General features: G+C 38.5%; 1 protein-coding gene across 2 annotated transcripts in view; it reads left to right on the forward strand.

Moving 5' to 3' along the window:
• RELN (reelin) overlaps window positions 1-24,778 on the forward strand; it is a 275,922-nt gene that overhangs the window by 91,815 nt on the left and 159,329 nt on the right. For both annotated transcript variants that reach the window (XM_048300517.1, XM_048300518.1), the window contains exon 4: window positions 18,422-18,492. In XM_048300517.1, the coding sequence (XP_048156474.1) occupies window positions 18,422-18,492 (71 nt within the window). The remainder of the gene's footprint in view (window positions 1-18,421; window positions 18,493-24,778) is intronic.

The following is a 24,778-nucleotide window of genomic DNA, read 5'->3' on the forward strand; positions in this document are numbered from 1 at the left end:
AGGGTTGATCTTTTAATGCTTTGCTGTGATACAAAAACAAAGCATCTCACAGGAGGACACTTTACAGTTAAAATTTTCAGTATGTGTTTGCTGAATGAAATAAAAATAACAAAAAAGATTTCACTCTTGCTAATATTTAGGATATGTCAGGAATGTTTTTTGTATTTGTAAGGATATTTCTGTTGTTTATTTGTAACCCACCAGCGATCTAACTAGTAGCTAGATTTGCTGGTTGTGACTATGTTCTGATAGCCAAATACTTTTGGCTACAAACCCTATGGACTAGGAGAAGAAATAAAAAATAAATTTAAAAAATCATAAGCAAGTACTTCTGAGATCAACATACGTCATGCAAATACAACATAGATGGCAACTGGATGGCTGTTATAGTGGTCAGTAAAGGTGGTTAAGTTGCAGTAGCTTAGTTTGGTAAAGGTAATTAATTTGCATCAGCAACTCACTGCTCTTGATGCCTATCTATCTCACAGGTAGTCAAGCTGGATTTCAAGGCTGGGTTTTTGTCTCACTTTTGGCAGCACAGGTTTTCTGTTGGAGAATGTGAATTGGAATGTGAATTCCCAACTGGAGCTCCCAGGGAGTGCCAAAGCCAGGACAGAGCAGTTAATGGTCCCTTCGACCTGAGAGCCAGTCCTGGAACTGTGCATGCCCTGGATCTCCAAAGGCTGTAGCACATCTTGGGGCTCTCAGCTGCATGGAGCTTTTGTGTGAAGCTGGAAGGTTCAGGAGTACTGAACACCCAGTGACAGAGGGAAAGAGAACGATAAAAACCTCAGCCAAAACAGGGATATTAGCCAAGTTTATTAAGTTTTCATGAGTTTAATTAGATTTCCAGACAGTAATAAAATTAGAGAGTAAGTGAAGCTCAATGTTTGCAAGTGCTGGAAGATTTGCAGTGCCCTGTTTAGCAGTGCTTTAATAGTATCTTTAAACTTTCAAGTTATATTTGAAAAATTAATAAATAGAATTTTAATAAACCCTCTTTCTCTTTTTTTTTTTTTTTTTGCTTTAAATTGTCAAAATCATGTCATTGAGTCTTATTCAGTCTGTAAAAGTGTGAGCACAGAATACATTTCATGGTTGATTTATGAGCTCCTTGAAAGTATGGTTTATAATGAAATTTCGACAGGCCCTTAACAAAATTAGCATAACAAATAGCAATGTAATAATACCTTTCATGTCTGTGCATTCCTGCAGATTCACTGTCAGTGAGCACTTGCCAAAGAGCAGAGCACTTCAAGCCAGGGCTGGGCAGCACACCCAGACAATGCACCCCCAAAAGCTGACTGCCTGGTGCATGGATGTGAAGTTACGAATTCAGAGTCTGCATGGGCAAAGTTAAATCAGCAGTAATGTTAGCAAAATAGTATCAAACTAAGAATAGCTGTCTGCAGCCACAGAGTTATTGCTGTTATTACTAGGTATTACTAGTTGCTTAGTTATTACTAAGGCAAAACATGAGAAGTGTAGTTTTTGCTACTGGCAGTACTTAATTTCAGGGTTTTGTGAGAATTAGGAAATATAGCTGAAATGGCAGCTAGAAAACTGGTAATGGCTTGGCCTGTCATTGTTCATACAGGGAGTCTGTATTTATACTTTCGAACTTTATTTTGATGAATTTTAGAGTTGAGCCTGGTCTCTACAAACTGGGATCCTGATGCTTTGCCTGTATCTAATGTTTGCAATATATAGGTTTCTGCTGCTGTGTTTCTTTGGAACTTCTTTTTTTTTTTTTTTTTAATAGAATAACACAAAGCAGGAAAACTGGGTCAGAGTCGGTATTTTTTTATGTAGAAAAGTCTGGGCTATGGGCATCTCAGATTCAATGTCCATAACACAAGTGGTTTGCCACTAGGAATTTCGAGGGCATTATACTGACCTCAATCTGCTCATGCAATCACTGAAACAAATTAAAGAGCAAAAGTACTGTGCAGCTGTTAGTATGCCAAGGGATGTTGGAGGCTGTTGAAATACAAAGCAAGAGAACAACAGTGAGTACCATAATCTCTGGTCTCCCAGCAACTGATGCAGAGTTATGGATAGATGAAGCTAAATTTTAGCATTGAGGTTCATATATGCAGAGTATAATTACATTTTTATTCTAAAAATGTTGTTGAAACAATGTTAGACTAAGTGGTTCCTTTTCAAAGGAGAAGTTAAAACGGGAGATATAATTCCAGATGAGATAGTTAGAAAGAACTGTTTATTGTGTTCCTCATTGGCATATTGTTACGATTATTTTGGGAAATACGGAAATGGGTGGGGACACAAAAATACAGTCTAGGAAAGAAAAAAGAGCAGTGAGCTTTTGGTGAGACAGCAAAATTTGTAGGGGTGCAGGTTAAGCCAGGCCTGGGAAGAATTTGTGCAGAAAGTGAGCACCTTGCCTACAGAAATAAGGGAAAAGTAGAAACCCTTGAGTGACAACTTTGTTGCTCATACAGAGCTGTTTTCTTCAGTTTTACTGGCATGTCTGTGCCTGTGGCAATCCTCAAATTTCCACTATCAAAATGTCAGTTTAGGAGGTGACTTAGTACTGGAGATTACAGTTTTCTGAGGAGAGGAGCAGAGATAGAGGAGCCAAAACAGTTTGGGAAAGCCCAAACCAAGGCTTGACAGATCCTGTTGTAATAATTCAAGGCATTTTATTTCTTTTACTTAAGCACTGTTGCATAACTAAGGTAAAAAGTGATCATGGAAAGGTTTTATCTTCATGTGTATGAAATGGGGACAGTGTCCATCTCCTGCACTCAGTCTCAGCCTTCAGGTTTCTCACTGTCGTTTTTAATGGGAAAATTTGCCCTTGGTGTTAATAGATTAATGGAGGAATAAAACAGCCACTCAAAGTGCAGTAGCATACAAATTGTCAGATTGCTTTTTTCCCTGTTTTTTGACTAGCCAAGCTAAGTATCCTGAAAGAGCAATATTTGGGCTTCAGTCAGCATGGTCAGTGCATGGTCCATTAACCAGATTTCTTAGGCTTACAGTCTTACTCATTTTAGCACAATTACTTTTCTCTCATCATGTCCCTTGTAGCCCTTAGCAGATCAACAAGGAGGGAGAGATGATTGCCAGTGAATCAAACTCTTATGGTTGTTACATTCATGACATTGTTCATGAGAAGAGGTCATAATCCAACTCTACAGTTGTTACCTAGCAAATTGTAGACCGTATGAAATTGGGTTTCTAAAAGATTCAAAAACTTTTAACCAGTAAGTATAATTGGAGGTTGCTTTACCATTTCTTAGACACAGGCAGAAAGATATAGAACTCTTGCTGAGTAATTGCAGAAAAGCCAACACTTAAAATATAATTTCCACAAATACTACAAAGTAGATCAGGTTTCTCTGCCAAAGGCTCTCAACCATAACAACTCTTAACAATCTTCAACATCAGATGTTGTGTAAGTTAATCATTCACTGCCCTCCAATTTAAATTTTCTCATGGAAAATGTTTCCTAGTCTCTGTTAGACCAGATTCTGCTGTTATAAATCCCATGCACAGGATGGTATTGTGTGGGTAGAGAGCCTCATGAAGAATATTGTGAGTATTAGTGTACACAGAGGGCATGGGAGCTTCCCATGGGATATGGTGCTGATAACTCACAGTGCAAGAACTCTCAGGACCTGGGTCTTCATATTTAGCTGAAGAGCTGCAACAACACTAGTATTTGTGGGGTGAGCTGCCTGTGCAGTCAGGAGCTTGAGAAGCAGACAGATGAAACACAGGTGCTGGAAGTGGTTTGATACACTGGGTTCTTGGGCTGCTGTGAGGATGACTTAACTGCTATATTGTTTTTGCAGTCTGTGTCTTGTTTTAAAGAAAGAAGGTCTAATCCAAGCCTACTTAATCTGAAGTCTGATATTTATGTTGTGATTTGATAAAATTCCTTGGTCAGAAGTTTCACATTTTTTACTAGAAATGGCAGGTATTTATAATTTGCTGCACAAGTAGTTTTCATGTTTTAGCATAATTTAGAGTGAATTAATGGCTTGTTATTTATTGCCTAATGCTCTGTAGGAGTGATTTATAAAGCCATGCTCTGCACTGCTTGTTACTTTGTATTCTCTGTGTTAGGTGTATCATCAATATCATTAAATGAATTCACAGTGACATTGCTCTGGAACTATGGGTCTTGATACAAGGGTAACAGAACATAAATCAAGAATTATGTTTAATTCATAAGAGGCACCAATCTCTCATTTAAGTGTAGACTGGGCTAGATGGTGTCAAAAATATGCTTTACAATACCTCTTCTGATTGCATTTCAGACCCTCTCTATATGCCCCTTATGTTCTCTGCAAGAATAATAGATAGCAATACAGTGCAGTTTGTCAAGTGAATAACATTTCTGGTTTTATATATTTGGGTGCAAATGCTATCATTATTTTTACCACAAGCCAAAAAGGAATATATTTACATGAATATACTTAAAACTATTCTTAAGGGAATCTATAAATTTAAAGACAAGTCTTGCCGATTCTCTGCAATAAATACAATTGTTGACTATTTAAATTTCATTTTTAAAATCCAATACTTTCTAGTATTTCTAAATGTTATTTCTACTTCTAAGCAGAAATATAAATAAACTTTTATTTTAGTCTTTCTTTTCTTAACTCTTTAAATTTCTCTTGAATTAGTACATTGAAATCCAGAGCACTGAAAATCCTATCAGAATATTTAACTAGTATCTGTTTACTCTTTTACAAATTTTATGTATTTCTCTTCCCTTTGGCTTTTGTAAAACAATTATTCTTACAAAGCCTAAATTTAGGATTGGCAATGAAAATGCACTTTCACCTCACTATTACTCCATGTGTATATGAATTCCTGACAATATCATTCACATATAATGGTAATTTTGAAGCAAGAAGATTTAAATCTCTGTGCTTGTGACGCACTTTATTGGAAGTGTTAATTATGCAGGAACCAGGGCTGTCATTTGCTAGAAGTTTTCTCATCACTTTGCTGCAAGAAGGGGGACATGTCCTCTTTGAAATTCTTGGAGTTAACAAAATAGTCATCACATATTTTAAATGGCTGGAAGGAATTACATTCATGGGAGAATACTAATGTTTATATAAATCAAAACTAGAAAAAAAACATGTTTTTTGAAAATGAAAGACTTCTTTTTGTTCACTATTTTAAACATTTGTTCTCAGTGGAAACAAAGGACAATAAAACAAATAGCATATCTCTGGACAAGGAGAGAAATCAGACTTCAGGACCCTTTTGTCCCAGCTTTCATGCTGTGTGCCCTTTCATTAATATTTCCTAATATTTATTAGAATGAGAGAAAAAAATCAATTGAAATAGATTATTAAGTTTTTTACACAAAGCTGGAAGAGGTGTTGGGATTTTAAAAATTTTTACTTAAAAATAAGTTGGAATAGGACATTTGCAATGGATAATTCTACCCAGTTTGTAAACAAAACTTAGATACTCTTCTATAACAAAAGGCATCTACATATGAAAATTAGAAATTTCCATTAGTATTTTACCCAAATCTTCCAAAAATGCTTCATTCTGTCCACCTGACATCTAGCAGCCTTCCCTCCTATTGTTGTGCTGGGTGATGCTGAGTCTCGGGAAGGTGTGTGGGCTCTGAGGGATCCCTTGGTCTCAGGAGGCTGTGGCCCAGAGGTTTCCAGGTCTTCCCTCCAGCACGTGGGACATCACTCCCATCTCTGCTGGCAGCCATGCCCAAACTGTGGCAGAGTACTTTGGAATGCCTTCTGCTCAGTTTTGCAAAGAAAATGGATATCTTGTTAGTCGTGACATCCTTAGGCTGGGCAAGGGGTTCTCAGCAAAGACCTGTCATGTACCTACTTAATGTCATTAACATGCTCAAGACCACAGAGCTCCTTTAGGATCAGAGGTTAATGGTGCAAGAATTAACTGCAAGCTCATGTCATCTGCTAGTACTTCTGAAATAACAGTGACTGGGGTAATTTTTCTTCATTATGTGTGTCCTTTGGTTAGGAGGGTGCTGCTTTAAAATGAGTATCTGCTGTACATGGTGACATAGTACAGATCCATTTCATGGGCAACTGTTCAGTTTTCAAACAGTTGCTAATATTAAAATTTTCTGTCACCAGCATTAAAAGGTGCCTGTGTCAGTTAAAAACAGAAAGACAAAACATGCAGGGAAATTCAATTTAATGTAGCCTCAGAAGTATTTCTGGAGTGAAAATGCTGCCTGTCCATCCCTCTTTCTTCCTGCATTAATTATTTCTGAACTTTTAGGTCCATTACAATGAAAGTTGACAGCAGCTTAGGTGCCTTTAATGTATTATTTTGGATGTCTGAATATAGAGGACCATACTGGGAAGGATTATTATATACAAATGGAGAAGAATTTGCAGCTCAGGCTTGGCAAGAAGCTCCAGCTGAGCACGTGTTTTAGCAAACCCCTCCTCAGCCAGGAGGGGACGGAATTGGGAGATCAAGAGAAAGATGATACCAGTGTGGCTGTAAGTGATGAGCTTTCTATGGCTTGGAAACCACCACTCTTACTTTAGGTGAGGAATGACCATATACACACTCCCACTGCATGGAGGGGCACAGGAAAAGACACTAAGTTAAACCGGTACCAAATACCAAACCTGTACTTGTCATGAAGTCATGAAGCAGAATTGTTCAGCATGCCTGACACCAGGAATGCAGACATGGATTCCTGAGTTCAGGAATGCAAGGCTTTACACAGGATCTTTTTTAAGTATGTTCCCAAAAATTAAAATGGCATTTTCTCATTTACTTTGGTACAAGTTTCAGAAGTCCTAATTGGTAAAAATGTTTTTTCAAACCATGTGTAATATTTTAAAGAGACTATTAAGAAATGTAGGTGTGGTTCATTTAAAATACCATTCAACAAGACAAAGCTTAGCATTTGAAAAGCTAAGATTTTCTGACATTTAATGTATTTTGTTGTGCATAACAAAGCACATGAAGTAGCCTGGAATAAAAGAGCAGTTTCAATCTTGCTTCCTAAAACCAACAGGTCAAAGTTCTTTACCACATTCTTATTGTAAATTCCTCAAAAGACCAGATATCAGCATAAGAAGTATTGAAGAACAATTTTCTGCAACACTATTGACAGCTGCAAAAAAGTAAGGTATTTCTCTGTAGCAAGACAGCATGAAAATTTTTGTGGTAAGCACAGATGAAAAGATCTGTGAATTAAAACTCAGAAAAGACTCATGTTCTGGTTTACTAAATGTATCTAAAATATTTACGATGTTTTCTATTTCTCTTAGTTTAGGAATTATGAAGTCAGTAATACAGCCAGAACAATGGTCAGGTGGAATGCATATTGAGAGACAGAAATAAATAGACCATTTGAAATTCTTAAGGTAAAAGGTCCATGTTAACACATGTCCACTGGGTATTACTAATACATAAACCCAGGTCTTCTGTTTAAATGCAAGGGATTGGCCTCACATCAATAAAATTAAAAAAAAAAAGAAGGGCAGTAATATCATGTAAGGAATCCAAACTTACTACGAGCTGTTTGACTGAGAGATCCTCAGAAATGGATGTACCTGGAAGCTAAAAGCCATACATCACTAGCTGTATTTTAAAACATTTTAATTTTTGTTTGCAATATACTGTTTTTAACAGTCTTCATACAGGAATAACATAAGAGTTATCTTTGCCAGTGGATGAAGTCTGCCTGTTTTCTTACATGTGTCAAACAAGTGGTACTGCACAGTTAGTGCTGCTATTTCTACAGCATTGTTTTTAGATGCTGTTATTGGATACTTATTTTCTTCTAAAGTTATAATTGTACCTCTGTCATCCACACACCTTCACCAGCTAACAGTTTACTGCTATTCCTTCCATATCTCTCATGGGTCTTGCTTCAATTCTTTTGCCTCACAGCCACATCCATCCCATCCATAGTGACAAGGTACCTTCTAGCTTACGGTATTTTGTTTTTCCATTATAGTTTTTCAAGATTTCAGCCATTCTCTGTGCAGACATGGGATTTTTTTTTTTTCCAGAGACCAGCAGATGGTTGATGATCATTCAAAATGGGAAATTGCTAATTATACTTGTAGTAGTTTTACGTAACTTTTCGTGAAATCTAGTATCTGTTATGAATCCATCCTTTGTCAGGTTTACTTAGACTGCACTGGGAAGATTTATGTCACATTTGGGATGTCACTGCTCATTCCAGGGGACTCTGTCTGGAGCCAATACTTGGGACATTTTTGCCAAAGAGAGTGCTCAGAAAACCAAGGTTATAGAAAACCTGTTTGATTTACCCTGACGCTTGTAAATTTATCCCAACCAGCTCATGGGAAGTGTCCCTTCCATAAGGGGTAGAGGGAACTGGACTAAATGCAACAGTGGACCTGCTACTCAAAGTTCCTCAGTTGAAGAGGAGAGATTTGCAAGAACAAATTTGTATTTTTTTGGTTTTGTTTACTTGCTGCAGTATTTCACAAAATCTTAAAAACTGCATCACTCGGAAAACCCCATTAAAATATCAGTTATGAGAAGAGAGCCTCTTTTATCGTTAAGTGTTAGCTCAAGTTTGATGTTTTATTAATCAACCATAAACTTCTTAGCTACACAAATTACAGATAAATTTCTCTAATTTCCAGCACCACTCTGTTGTGTACAGCAGCAGATGTGCAAGTCTCTGATGAAAGCCTTCATCTGTAGTACTTGGAATTTGGGATTCCAGACATGGGAATTTGAGCTCCCAAGCAGTATTTCATGTTAAAAAAGCAATAATTATTTGCGTGTATTTGAAAAGTTCACCTTCCTGGCAACTTTACTGAAATGAATTCCCAATGTATTCCTTTTGATTGGAAACTGTCATTAGCAAATAAATGAAGAGTTGAAGTCCGGATGCATTTCACCCAGTATCGCCATTTCTCGTTCACCAGGGACACAGGGAACCCAGTGTTAGTGCTAGAGAATCTCCGAGCATCAACAGGATATTTTCCTACGAAGATTCATTCTAGTGTTATGCTCATTCTGCCAGAGACTTCTGTAAACAAATCTGTGCTCAGAAAAAATTAGTCAGTAATAAAAAACCAAGAGCAACCATCTATCCTGGAAGTACTTACATTGTTGCTTAGATTCTCTCTTACTCTGGTTTCTTTCAAGGCTAGGGTTATAAATCTCTTCATTGTTACTTTACTCTAAGAGAAAGGTTTTAGACTTTGATGTCTTTTTTTAATAATGGGTTTAAAGAATTATTATTCACACTGTATCTAAAGAAGATATTATAGCAATGTAGCTTAGCAGGTAATTTGTTTCTGAGTAAGACAAATCATGGATTGTTTCCTAGTGAGAAACATGGATTCAAACTCATTATTGTTGGAACAATATATTATATGGGAGGCTGCTGTCCAAATGAGTTGTAAATTCAGTGTATTTATGCCTGTGTCAAGTGACTGACCAATTCAAGGTGAAGTTCAGACAGCAGATTTTGTTTAACATAATTTTGATAATCCTGTTATCATTTTATTATGCAAAAGCATTTACAAATACCAGAACTATGAGCCTTGACATGCTGTTAGGCAACATGGTAGAAGGTATAGCAGAGCTGTTTGTGTTTTGTTAGTGTAATTGACCCTGCTTTGAGCAGGAGGTTGGTCTGGAGACCTCCCGAGGTCTCTTATGATCCTCTCTGGGATCATAAGGTGAGTCTGTGGGCAGGCCATGGTTTCCCAGATGGAGCAAGAAAAAATTGCCCACAACTCATAAGCATTCTGGAGCTGGCAGCAGGGGCAGAGGGTGGGTCCTGACCCCAGCTCACAAAGGTCCCAGCCACAGCACAGGTGGAAGCCAGAACCAAGGCATGCTGAGCCATTGCTAACACCCTGTAAGGGTGTCAGGGGCTTTGCTCAGCCCTAAGAGCTGCTAAAAGTTGCTGGTTTTGAAAGCAGGGCTGGAGGACAGGAAGGACACAGAGAAGAGATTTTTCTCCTTTAAACTTGATCTTTCTGCTTGAGGTGAGAAAGGTTGGATATGACTTAGGCATCCAGGTGTCTCATTGTCTCTTAATCCCAACCCTAAAACAGCCCTCTAATGGGCATCTCTGAAAAAAAATCCTTGTTGAAGAAAGGCCAAACTATACTGTGAGCAGCAGGATCCATGAATCCAAGTTTCCTACATTTTTGGGCAGTAAACCCCAATAGCACCCACACCACAGTACTTCCAGGGGCCCTCACACTACACCTCAACCCTGCCTTCAGTAACTATGGTCCCCAAATAACCTCCTACCTTTCTCTAGTACAACCAGCTCCTGCCAGGGCTCCTCACCAAAGTCTTTCCAGTTTATGCCATGTACATGATGCCATTCCACCTGCCTCTTTTGTCTGGAGTTCTGTGATACTTCACAGATTTTTCATTTTTTTTCAGTGGCTGGTAAAATTAATTATTCTCCTAAGGCAATATTTCACCTGCCTATTTCTATTTGTAAGTGTCTTGGGGTGACTTTATGATGCTGTATCCTCTCGTATGGTCTTCAGGGATATATACTTTCTTCCAGCTCATGAATCTGGATGAAAATTAAAAACCATACAGGAGAAATAACTGTCCTTTGTATGATTAGTGACCCTACATTTTTTTTCCCCAGAGGTTCACCATATTCACAGCAAGAATAACAATTCTTCACTAACAACTGTATCAGGTTCTCTCCTAGCTTGATTTTGATTAGTCTGTGAAAGATTACCATGTTTCATTTGCTTTTCCGTCCTCTGAAAACAGTTAGGTTGGTGAGAAAAGTGCAAAGAAACATTAGACAAGGAGTGTAATACTTCAGTGTTTGGTGAAGCTTCAGGAAGGGAAACCTGCCCCAGGTGCTGTGGGGTGTGGTCTGCGGAAATTTTGATTTTTGATGTGTTATTTTCTAACATTAGACTAAAGAGGCAGGTTTTATCCTTCCCTTGCAAGCTGACTTGTACATTGTGGATGTACCAGTTACATCTCTGTCATTTATATTGAAATTAGTGGTTTTTAAGAAAGGCAGTTAATTTAGCTATTGAGGATTTCTCTGTGTGGGCTGTAAAGCAAATACAGGGGATGAAGTTCCAGATTTTTCTGTGGTCCAGCTCATGCACAGCTATTCGCAATGTCCTTTGGGAGCAGTGGGCAGACTGGTGAAACCTTAAATAGGAAATGGATAGTGAGTACAGATAGCATGAGAGTAGTGAACTAAAAAGGTGACAGTGAAAGCATCCTTTTCTCCATTATTTACGATCTTTTAAAACTAATTTTGTTTTCATCTCAGCATCTCATACGCTGTTTCAGATTTTGCTATCCAAAATCCTGCTCAAAGGAAGGCCAGACCAGGTTGCTCAGGGTTTTAATCCAGTCTGGTCTTAAAATAAGGCCATGATGGAGAGGAACTGCACAAGTTTCTTTGGTGGCTGCTGTCAGGTCCCCCTAAAGTCATCTCTTCTGCAGGCTGAATGAGCCCTGCTCCCTCGGTTTCTCCTCAGAGTATGTGCTCCAGCCCAGACCATCTTTGTGGCCTCTGCTGAACTCCCCCAGCTGATCAGCACAGCCAAACTTAATTAGTACATGTTGTTAAGAAAAGGGTCATTGTAGAAGCATACAGGAATTGACTGTAAGTCCATTTACTTAATACCTCTGTGTTCATTTAGAAATTTCAAGAATTTTAAAATCCATGGTAACTACAACATTTCTTCTTGTCATACGGGAAAAGACAAAGGTTTTATTTTTCTTGAAGGAAAATTTAGGTGATTGAATAATATCTTCATTGAATATAGACTTTAAAAGACTACACAAGCAGCATTTAGGAAAAGCACTATTTTTTTGCAACAAAAACATGTATTATATTCATTATCTTAGGATTGAGTATAGATTTCAAATAGTTATAAATATTCAGTGCATAAAACCTAAAATTCATCCAACTGATGTTTCACAAAATAATAAAGTACAATAGATTGCAAAACCTAAAACAAGGACAGAGTCTTCTCCCAAAGACTGAAAAAGGTGGAAAACAGGGACCTAGTTGTTGGCAGTGTGTCAGTAGAGAGACAATGGATGCTTGTTCTATTATTTATATGAGCTCTCTGCTTGGCAGATGCCACTGCAATAATCCTTTATTTCAAGTATAGAAAAAATAGAATTTGCTTTCCTTTATAATCACACAATGCAAAATATTAATGAAAATGTTGGATTTCCTGTAGCTGAGAAGAAAATATTGTCCTAGTCTGCTTTCAGTCAGCAAGAAGCTCTAATCATTCCAGTCACATAAAACTAGACAGAATTTTTAAAAAAAAACCACATCTTTTTAGCCTCTGAGACAGAAGAGAAAGGAATGTGAAAAGGTTTATATACAGTTTAAAATGGTAAGTCTTACTTTTTACCTCTTTTATAAGGTATGTACATTATTATGTTGTATCCATCTTCTGTACATGCACCTTGCAACCAAACAAAAGTTTGGCGTTCTTTAGGACAAAAAAACCACGTTCTTATAAATTGTAACATGTAGGGGCTGGAGCTGCCTGTGCACCCCTCTTTTTCCAGTGCTGTAGCCTTAGATCCATCCTCTGTAATATGGGTTAAAATTATAGAATCTAGAATAGAATCACAGAATGACCTGCCTGTTCCAATGCATCACCACTCCCACAGTAAAGATTTTTTCCTACTATCTATTTTAAACTTGCCCTCTTTCAGTTTGAAGTCATTCCCCCTTGTCCTGTCACCACATGCTCTTGTAAGAAGTCCCTCTCCATCTTTCCCTTCGGGTACTGGAAGCAAGTTTCTATAGGCCCTTCTCATTTATTTTTCTATTTGTGAATGTTTCTTTTATTCAAGTCTTGTTTAAAGAAAGTCCTTAAATGTTTACTTAAATCAATATTTAATAAACCTTTAGGTTGAGTTGACTCCTTTTCCCCACATGTGTAGTTCCCAGAGATAAAATCAGAGAAAAAAGACAAGGTCAGGTGGCTCTTGTTCCTCTTGCATTTACCCTATACGAAAGCTCACCATGAAGTAAGTTATGAGCATAATTTATTCATGTGAACCACAAACTTCAGCTCAGGACAGCTGCCCCAAATGAAATGATTTCTCTTTGCCCTCTAGCACATACCCTGGCTTTTGCTGGCCATTTTAGTCCTTTCCCGCTGAAGAATTTTCACCTTAGATTGAGGTTTTTAGAGCAAGTGTGCTAATTCCAGTCTCCTGAACAAATGTCTACAAAATTAATTGCATCTTACTTGCCAAATTTCCCTGACAATTTCAGCTGAATATGGTCAGGACAGATGACTTTCTCTGTAAAATCTCAGTGAGGAAACCACTGGGGACAGTGAGAGAAAAGCAGAGTCAAAATGTGTATTTCAGAACACACAGATCTCATTTCTGCTGCTTTAATTAGACTGTGCTTGCATGTCAAGTGAAAACTGAAATAATAACTTGGAGGCATTTAACCAGTAGGTGGAAGCCTCCAACCCAAATGCCTTATGGATCAGCAGCCACAAGTGCTCTGTGCATTTTCCCTACTGGTGCCAGCACCAGAACCAGCACCATCTCCCAGTCAGGTTTAACATGTTGGTCTGACTGCTCTTGAAGAAATTATCACTGAAGATTCCGGCCCTGGTAGGAAGCACAAGCCAAAATGCACCCCAGCCTGACCTCACCTCCTGCCCCACCTTTGCAGGACACTGGAAGAAAATGGTTCACACTCCCACCATGAACAGCTGTGCACAACCGCCCCATGAACTTAATCCGCAGAAGACCTGTTCTACATCGTGCTTTAAAATTATTTTATTCAGAGATCCCTTAATCAGGCAGTATTGGAGGAGAATATATTTTTTAAGACAATGGGTTAAATAAGACAACCCTACAGAGATGATCATGCAAATTTAACCATGCATTAAAAATCAACCCATTTATTTGCATAAGGAGGGCAACTACCCACCTCTGATCAGGGTGGCTGTGCGTCCTTTCCACAGAAGGAGCTGGCAGAGCCATGCAGCAGAGGCAGGACACAAGGGTCAGTCCCATGTAGCTTCCTGCCTGTGCTCTCCTGAGCCAAAACACTCTCTTTAAAATGCAACCTAACTTAACAAAAGCATGTTAGCAATGCATGTGAATCCAATGTGAACTATGAGGTACTTCCACACAAAATGGCAACAGCAATCATTGGGTATGCATTGATTTTTTTTCTGCTCCAGCTCAGGCTCATAAGGTGCCCAGCACCGACTGTGTCCCCCGCAGTGGTGGGGAAGCAACACAGTCTGTGCTGGCAGTGCATCAGACCTGCTTTTCGGGGACACCACTGTGGGGTTGGGGAAGACCAATCTCAGCTTTATATAGCCAGGCACTGATTTTCCTGGAGCCAGTGTTGTGGATGTCACCCTGAATTTCCTTGAGTAGAAGCAGTCACTGACCATTAGTAGCTGGCACAAGGTTAAACTCTGCTAGTTCAGGTAAAAAATTAATCTCCTTTTCTTTGATCCTGTTGAAACCTCTTTTTGGTGCATCATGAGATGAGGTATTTTATTGTACGATACCTGAGTCTTTTTGAAGCCTCCTCCCCCACAAATTTGTCCCAGTGCTTTCCCTCACCAGGGGAAGGTGCAGATGGCCAAGCACCTGTGTAAGGGCAGAGCGAGCACCAGGCATGTGAACCCCAGAGCATGAGCAAATGGTGAAAGCTCCAGAGCAAGGCCCAGGACAGGTACTCTGCTTTTGGATGCACAGCCCAACCTGCTGCATCCAGTCAACAGCAGGCAGGAGGGAGGATTTTCTGTCATATGGAAGTGTCTCTGGGTTTCTTCCTCCCAGATCACCTAGAATGATATTTGTCATCACATGGGAGACAAATTGATACTCCTGAGGCTATCTATGTTCAGAGGAGCTGGCAATACTGCACTTAAAGTGTTTTTAAGCTTGTTAGCAGATGAGCAGGGTGGCACTTCCAGCCCCATTTCACAGGTGACATGGATTATAAATAGTTTAAGAGGAGAACCAGCAAGTCTTTTTCTCTTTTTTTTTGATTTTCAGTGACAGATAATCTGGAAGTCCTTACTGGCACCTGATTTCAACTCAAATAGTTGTGGTTTAGGAAGGAAAATTCTTTTTAAAACTGCTGTAATTGAAGTATAGGGTTAGCAATGCCTTGAACTGCCAGTGAGCCTTGGCACCTGATGTAGTCTTTTTGTGTTCAGACCTCTTTATTTCTCTGTCAGCAGTTCATCCCCTCTTGCATAGCCCCAAGCACACAAATACATCTAGGCTAATGGAAGAGTGAGGTTAATATAAAGAGGAACCTTATTACCTCTAGGTTGTTTTTCTTTCAAAGCTCTCACTTACCATGTCAGGATGTTCCTGTTCTCTCCCATTTTTCTTTTATTTCTCATCCCTTTGGAAAGATTAATTTCTACTTAGGAATTATCTCTGGGGACATATGGAACATGCATCTTGCCTTTTGGCTGACTGACACATTAGATCTGATTAGTCACTTGCCCTTTAGCTGGGAATAAATAGCAGACAATGTCAGAGTGGGACTATAGACAGGTGTGGAGTAACACCAAATAGTAGTTAGTAAGTGCCCTTCTTCTAAGCAATATTTAACTACATTTAAGACAGCATAGAAACTTTTCAAGAAAGCACAGAGTTCAGTTACTGGATATATATATGTCACAAAAGCAAAACCTCATATTTGATAGTTGAATAATTTTCTTTCTTTAGTAGAGTCTCTTTCAGGCATTGCCAGTATTATTTTTGTTATAATTATCATAAATACTATGTAGTTTTTAGACTGGAGTGTGAATATAGGGATTGAGATGAGTTTGGATATGTTACATGTCTTTATAAAAAAAGAATCCAAATTCACGATCCTGTTCCATGAACCTCAACTGTCAGGTAGGAACATCACAGACAAAGAAAGTTCAATACAGAAAAGGTATATTTTTCACTTCTTCCTAGAAGTAGCTCAGTTTATGCATAATTGCGCTGCACTATTTTCATTTGCTCCATTAATAAAGCACAAATACAGAGAAAATGGAGCAGGTAATACTGGTAAAGTGGTAGTAGCAGCACCCTTAGCAAGTTTCTGAAGCTGCGCTGTCGGCGCTCAAGCCCACGGCAAGGCTAATCTGATGTGAGCGCACGCTGCAGCAAGCAGTGCCCCTCCTGCACTGCACTCCTCTCCCCAGGGTGCAGATCACTCCTGCCATGGAACAGCAATAATTGGCTCCTAGTCTGCATTATCAAGCAAGGGATGACAGACACAGAAAGATTCTGATCATTCAACTGGTTGCTGGCTCTCTGCCCAAATCGCCTTTTTCTCACACGCACGCAGAGATCCAGTAAACAGTACAGAGTTTGGAATTATTGGTATTACTTGGTATTTGTTTGCATTCAGACACATACTCAAGCTCCCCTCTGCATGTGGCCTGTGTTCCAAGAGTTTGCTCTTCCCTGCCTCATAAAAGAATGCTCTGGTTGCCATTGTTGTTGTGTACATTCTGAATTGTATCCTGGGCTGTTGCATAAACAACATCTCTGAAGTCCCAGTCCGCTGCTAATAAAAATTTTCTTTCCCAGTGTCTGCAAAGAGCCCTCTCTTCCACCCTGACAGCTTGGGGAATAGAATTGTTGTACCTTCTGTGCCTTAGGTGTGGCTTTTTCTTTCGTGTTGAGCCAGGGAAGCTCAACACATGAAATTCCCACAATGAAACACATATGCAAAACGTGTCTGTCAGCTGCATTGGCCCCAAAGCTGGCTGTGGGATGCCCTGCCATTTCAGCTGCCAGAGGAAGCCACCATATCCAGTCCTTCTAAAGAAATCGTTAGAATTGATTTTGGAGATGGTTTGGTCCAATCTGACTTGCATAACTGAATACACCTGTGCGGAAAATGCAGAAATGAGTGTAGTGATCATAGTTTCATGCATATTCATCACAACAGAGCCTTAATAAATACTTTAATTCATATTTTTAAATGAGACTTAAAGCTTCAGCTCCCTTGCCTTTCTGTGCTGGAGCAATGTATTTGTTTTTATTTTACTCTGCACTTAGCATGGTCACTGGTCTTGTCAGCAGATATAGAAATGCTAATGTGGAACTATGGCATGAAGTTCTGCTGTATTTTATGAAGTACTGAAAATCCCAAAATAGTTTCAATGGGGCACATGGTAGGGACTGCAACCAAAACTTCACACTGGTAATGTGATGCTGGGACTGTGGCCAAAATACTGTCACTGCCAGGTGAGGCAAGGCTCCAGCTTTACTCCTGCCTCTGAAAGTCCAAGATGAAAAAGGCAACACAGCTCTCCTTCCTCAGGCAGAGGAAGAGAGTGTCTGAAAGCCCTAGGAGCATCAGGTGAGCATAGTTTTGCATTTCAGGACACACACATTGGTGAAAATAAAGCTTTCCTAAATGTACAGGAAGCAAAGCAGATCCCAGAGAAGCTTTACTCTTGTTCGTACTCTGACAGTTTGAAGACGGGTTTTACCCTGAGGTAAAACTGTATAGGAAAATTTAGTATTAGATGTGTTACTTTGATTCTTCTTCCTTTTTGGGGTAACTGGCCCAGTAGTGAGGAAAAATATAATGTATTTCGACTTTCATTTTCTGTCTTTTCTGATATTTTATAAGCAAGCTAGGCATGATCCATTAGAGAGGGCACACTGCTGGCTGAGAAACTGCACTGATAAAGTAGCTTTCAACATCTTACTGTTGAACTGAGAGGCTATTTCAAGGACTTCACAGAGATCTACACTGAGCCCATTAATGTTAATTAGAGAAAGGCTAAAGAACATGCATGAAGGGTGTGTATGAGTCTAGACAGATACTGGACGAACTTTGGCTGAAAGAAATCAGACTTCAAATACTACACTTGCAAATACTGAAAGGTTTTGAAATCTCTGAGATAAAACTGATGTTGTGAAGTGCTGCACTTGGAAAAGAGGGATTAAATGAGCAATTGGAAAGTAAAACTATCACTGCTAACATGAGAGCTCTGTAAGAGAAAAACAAATCACTTGGCATTGTATTTCTACCTGATCATGAGGGAAAAAAATGACAAGTTCTGTGGTACATTAACAGGTCTTCTAGCTGTGGGTCACTAATGGGAATTAATTATTCTTCAGACAAAACTTTTGAGGCCTCAAATATAGAAATTCTATGTGCAGCTATAGACATATGTCAAAGATGTCCTTCATTTAACCTCCGTGCCAGTGATTTTTATTACCAACCCAGCCATTTTGGTGTAGGAATTTTCTTTTGCTATGCCCAAAACAATCACTGCAAATTATTCTATAAATTTAGAAGAGTGCACAAAGAAGAACACAGAAAGAAAGCAGAATGGGACTTTTGATTAGATTAGTTATTCATAAAGATATACATATGCATATATAAATAAATTTACTACATTATTTATTGTTGTGTTTTTTATGTTCACAGGGCTACAGCTACTCATAGGGGCCAAGTTATATTCAAGGATGCCTTAGCACAACAGCTGTGTGAACAGGGAGGTAAGAATCACTGTAATTCTAAAAATATCTGTCAAATGTGGTTTTCCGTTGTACCAGCATGTCAGCGTTACTCTTCGTGAAAGCTATTCTGTAGAACACCTCATACCAGGATCTTATTTACATTCTTGAAACTGAGTTTCTTTGGCTTCATACTTCCCATTAGCTATCCAGGAATCCCACTTTTCCTCTCTGCTAAGTGTTGGGGAATATACAAACTTGAAGTAGCATTACGCACATGCCTGAAATCAGCCTGTAATAGCCAACATTTCTTTTCTGTCAGAACCACAAGCTGAGTTTTAGCCCTCACTGTATTAACTTTGAGCAATATGCCTGCAGCAAAAGCTTTGTTTACTATCCAGCTCACACATGTCCTTGTGAAAATTCTGCCTTCCCGTTTTGTGAAAGTAGGCCATTGAATCTTTGCCCGTCACATACAACATTTGATCATTTTTATAGCTAAACAAAATGTTTGACTTACACAAACTTTAAAAATCTAATTGTTTTCACAGCTTATCCTTTCAATGAATAACCTAAAAAATAAATGTTCTGTTGTCATCTGTTGTCTACAAGGAGTACTTTGCTTTGAACCTGCTTCATTAAAACAGTGAGAAGGAGAGAAGGTATCCATCATTTTTGGTACAGGAGAGAAAGGAATTTCCAGTTACATCAGCAAAATTCCAGTGAAATTTCCATGTGAAAAGAAACAATGAAACATGGGCCAAATGATTTAAAATAAAGATTTTAAAATTGGAAATGTGTTGTCTTATTAACACACAAGAGAAAATCATGTAAAACACATCTCTTGGGGGCATTTGAGCTATAAGGTTTTTTTTTTCCTGTGAGTTTGGGAATACGGCTTTAGCTATAAAAAGCTGTTGAACATTATATCAGGAGCATAAATTGAGTTAGTCATATAAGGTATCAACAGTAGCTCTGTGATAATGAGGCAAAAAACACTTCAATTTTCAATATTCAACTTTTCACTTTTGTTATAGTTCAATGGAAGTAGGAAGAGGGATTAAAAGAGGTGACAAAATGTTATCTATCAAGCTAGGATGTTGGTTATACTTTGAAGGAATTAGAAATATGTAACACAGGTGCTGGCAATGAGAAGGGACTGTTATGGTGATCTGCATGGAAGGTGATTGGGCCAGGCATGTTTTTGCTGTGGGGAGGGAAAAACATCTAGGAAATTAACAGGAGATAATTGTACACCCATAATGTGGGTGTGAAAGAGTAGTGTTTCAGTGACTGGTGTACAGGGACCTGGAACAGAACTGTTGGCAGGATCGCCATTTGGGATGTGCTAAGGAGGATGGAGAGGATATCTCACCCGGGCTGTTTGCTGGATGGACATGAGTCAAGAATGGAAAAATGAATATGCAGAGTAATCAGCATGAAGTGACAAAAAACCTCATAAACAGATTAAATGCTCCAAGGCATAGATGCAGAGTGAGCACACCACAGCCAAAGACAGGGGTGGCCAGAACAGGTAAGGAAGGGAGAGGGAAGTAAGAGACATATTGATGTCAGTGACAAAGAGCTGGCAGTGACCAGGATGGTGAAAGCTGTGCACAAGCATAGCTTCCCATGAATGGAAATACATGACTGTCAGTGTCAGAACTGGCAGCATGGTCAAGGAGAATATGGGCAAAGCAACAAGATTTCTCCCTGCTAGAAGAAAGTACCTTGGTAAGCAGAGACAAGTGGGTAGATATCCATCCATACAGACTTGACAGTCCTTCTTCAGACATGCTGTTCCCTGAGATTTTAGTAGGAGAGCTGACAAAAGAAACTTTTATTCTTCCACCCTTCTGCTTTACAGTTCTGCAATTTTGGAGCATAATCTAACCTGGGATCAACATTTTAGCAACACTTAATGTCGGTTAGAACAGTAAGCCCTTATGTTACTGTGTGCTGTCCCTGAGTTCACAGGAACTCTGCAGAACAAGGAGAAAATAGAATTTGGGTATTGATTGTGTGCAGGGTATAAAGGATGCTGAGATATCCCATTGGCTGCTCAGCTGTGACAATCCCTTTGCTGCCTCCTCCTCCCATCCAGCCACTGATAGCCACATCTTGCACCAGCTTCCTGAACGGGCCTTCAGCTTCCCCACCTTGTCACAGTCTCCCACATCCTTATAACTTGAGTGTTTCCCATTATTTTTCCCATCAATACTCTTTGCTTTATACACAGTCACTTCAGAGACTTTCTGGATTTATCATCCTCGAAATATGCGATGTCACTGCAGTACCTCTGCAAACATTAGATTTGCTTAGGCAAGGATCACCCAGAGGTGCTGTTCTGTGAGCAGTGGACAGTGTATGACAAATGTAGCAGTGATCAGATTTCCCTGCAATACTGATGTGCAAGCTTCTCAGTCGTTTTCTTGGTTCTTCTCCCACATTTTTATCCTCATCATGGCTTCTCTCCCCTTAGTTTCCTAGCTCAGACACAGTTTGCTTGACTTGGATATTCAACCACTGCATTGCCCACTATCCTTCCTCACATCTCTTCTAGCACCAGGCTCTCCTCTGCCTTTTGTTCTTATTTCTTCAGCACACAGTGTGCATTGCATTACTCTCTAACCACTGCATACTATTATCATTCTTATACAATTAGAATTAATTTTCCTATTCAAAGAAAAGAGGCCTTCTTTGAAGTAGACCTTGCTTCATTTATTCAATTTTCATCAACACCCCTAATATAAATAAAGGATTCTTTCAGGAAGAATTAGTGAATTTATTTAGATGCAAATATCATATTAATATATATGCAAAACAGCAAAGTAGATTGACATAAATGAGGCTTTATAGTGTTTCCAGCCCTAAACATTACTATACTGAAATAGTGCACTGAATGATGTGACATATTAAGTAAAGAAAAATAAAACCACAGGGCAACTTCATAGATTTATTATGGGACATCTTCTTAATAAGTATGTTCACTGCAGGTGATATTAGACTTCATAATGTCTAGTAAAGAGGATATACATGAAGATGTGAAAGTAGCAAGGAATCTCAAAAATCATGTTCCCTGTGGCTGTCCACCCTCAGATGTACATTAATAAATCCTAATCCTAATAGAGTTAATGGAATTTGTGCAGTGAAAGGAAAGTGGGTTTTTGTATTTTGAAGAGAATTAGAGGATGATAAAGGGTAGTGTTAAGGGATGGCAATGCCATATGTATAATGTAAATGGAGTAAGAAATGATGCCATAGGGAAAGACACCAAAGAAAGTATAATAATTACTTAAAAAGCTCTGTGTTCAGAATATAATACATATTTTAGGAAGCTAGGGAGATGTTTGAGAGCTGATGTAAGCTTTAAATTTTATGAGAATTATATTGAAGAAAGGATACAAAAAAATTATCATAGAAAATGTTAATCCAGCACTAATAGGAAAAACCCAAACAAACATAAAAGAAGCTAGAAAAGATGGATGTCTTATCAATGCTTCTAAGGACAAATAAGGATCATAATAACTGATTTGATTATATTCTTGCCAGTAAAAATGCATTTAATAAACCATATATTTAACTCATTGATATAATAGTAAAATAAATGGAAAATAAGGTAAATTTAGTATTGTGCATGTTGATTCATATATATTCCTGGCTTGAGTAGAACAAAAATCATACATTAACAAACAGTGGCAAATTAAAATTGAGTTGACAAGACATCAGATCTGGCTGCACTGCATAGTAGAACTCAGAAGAGCTTTGGTTTGCATGAAAATAAAAATGTTGCTGGGAGGAACAGTTCATGGGGCACCATCCTGCCTGCCTTTGCCACACCAAGTAGGGTGATATCAGGTAAGGAGGCCTTTTCCTTGGTACACTGTAACTTGGACCAGTAGAACCATTCTTTGGAAAAAGGACCATACTGGGAGACTTGTGTGTAGTTTAGTTCTGACTGATTAGCAGAGAATCCCAGAACAGTAAAACCTAAGAGATGGAAAAGATGAAGGAAGCTGTTTCCTCTTAGTGCAATATCATTCCCTTCTGCTTAATTCCCAGAATTTTATGCAATCTCATGCTCAATGCCATGAATTGTAGGACTGGGTTTCTTTTCTTAAGAGACCTCTCTACAGTCTGACAGACATCTCCATACTGAAAGCAAATCCTGAGAACTGGCCCAGACTCTCTTTTATTTGAGAATTTTTGCCCAAATATTTGTGCAAGACCTTTCAGGTGTGTTTTGCACCTTGTAAAATTTAGGAACACTCTGAAAAAGAAACACAAAACAGATTTCAGGCTCTCAGGTTTGTATTTTACAAGCTCTCAGAGCAGTATTTTACAGAGCAGAGGACTGGAGAATAGAGCTGGTGTGAAGTTCCTCAGTTTATGTGTCAGCAAGAATAACACAACCCTGGGGCAACTCACTGACTCTCCCTAGGGGATGCTCAGCCTCTATCATTCAATAGCAACTTTGTTTACCAGCAGAAAGTATTGGAGGGAGTCTAAATAAAAGCATTAATTTCCTTTTTTATCTTCATCTGCCTGCTAATGACAAGGAGATTAGACTTCATAATCTGCAAAGGAGAGGATACCTCCCTCCACACCTCATTTGTCATGAATTGATGAGCAATAGCTGATGGCCCCTGGCTGTAGAACTCTAAGCACAGCGTTTGTCTGGGAGCATGTGGTCATTTCTGTTACTGTAATTCACTTTCTGTTTATATTAAAAAACGGACAAAGTTCAGGGTTCTGAGAAAAAAAAGAAGGTATATGTTTTAGTGAGTTTTAAGAGTATTTTCCTATGCTGCATTTTCTACCTATCCCTATATACTGTCTTGACCCCAGAGCTCTATGGAATATGGGTGTCAATAGTACAAATAGATTTTTCTGGGACGTGTTTATTTTATTTTGCCTTATGCTTGCTCTTTTTATCTGAATGGAGACTAGTGTTACTTAACAGTTAACTATCACCATCTTTAATGATTTTGGTTCTTATTTTTTCATGACAACAAGATCGCCACCAAATTGTTTTTTTCCTCCTCACATTCAAATTTCTAGAAGATGACATTCCCTTCCCACTTCTTTCATATTTCCCTCCCTTCCCATTTAATAAAAAAGGGGCATATTTAAATTGGCTTAACCTTTCAGTAGCCTTACTTCATCCACAGAAAAATTTAACTTTTTACTCCAAAAGATGCCTTCATTCTCCCTCATTCTGTTGACACAGAACCCCACAATGTCTCCATTGATTTTTGAATTCCCCATTAGCTTCCTCAAGATTCTCACGCTTCCAGTTTGGCTGTGGCCTTTCTCTCTCTGAATCACTTCATATTGCATACTTTCTTCTCTGCTTTTCCTTACCAAAGGGATTGCCTTGTCTCACAAGGCGAGCTCTCTACATTTCCTTACATTTTCTCATACTGTAATTGCTCATGCCTCTTAGATTGTGACCTCAGTTGAGCTCTGCTTCCATTCTTTGCTCACTACAATTCATCTCTTGTAAAGCTGTGTATACACTCAGGGTGCTAGTTAAAAATCAAATAATAAATTCATCTACTTTACTTTTTTAAAAAGTATGTCATTCTCATTCAAGCTAAGATGCATTTTGGAGCCACACAAATACTGGTTCTAAATTTAAAACCATCCAACCATGTGCCTAAGGAACATCTAAGAAAGTGAATAATGGTTTAAAATATGAACTGAGATGGTCTTTCTTTTTCCCTTTCAGCCTGAAGTATTGTATAATTCCTTTTAAATTATAAATTTATATCTTTACACTCTATAGCTACTCTGCACTGTATCATTTCTTTTAGCTTTGTCATATTGTACAAAAAAACTCCATTTGAAATTAGCCACAGTGTATGGCTTATGAAAAAATCCATGTTACCTAAAAGTTTGTAGTTCTACAAATTGATTAGCAAGGCAGATCTGAAAATATTTTAAAACAATCACAGTTAGTTTTGTGTTATGTTCTGAATTTCTACTATTTCTGGGCCTTAAATACAACACTTGAAGATCAACACAGTGCTGTTTTGCAATGAAATAAAAAATGTAATATAGAAATTGTTCATAGAGAGATTAAAGTCTATGTTTATCACTCATTAAATGGTTCCTTCACTGTCTTTTGTCATATTCAGCTCAGGAATTTGAATTACAATCAGAATACCACAGGCAAAAATACTTGGGCTTCTTAGATCCTGTAAAGATTTAGGAAACGTAACCTCTCCCTGCCATAAAGTCTGTTTTTGTAACAACAACAACTTTGTCTAGCCTTAAGTGTTTGCTTAGTTCCACTTCTAGATTTTTTGATGATTGATCAGTAGCA

This window comes from Corvus hawaiiensis, chromosome 4, assembly GCF_020740725.1.
Source record: "Corvus hawaiiensis isolate bCorHaw1 chromosome 4, bCorHaw1.pri.cur, whole genome shotgun sequence".
Lineage (NCBI taxonomy): Eukaryota > Metazoa > Chordata > Aves > Passeriformes > Corvidae > Corvus > Corvus hawaiiensis.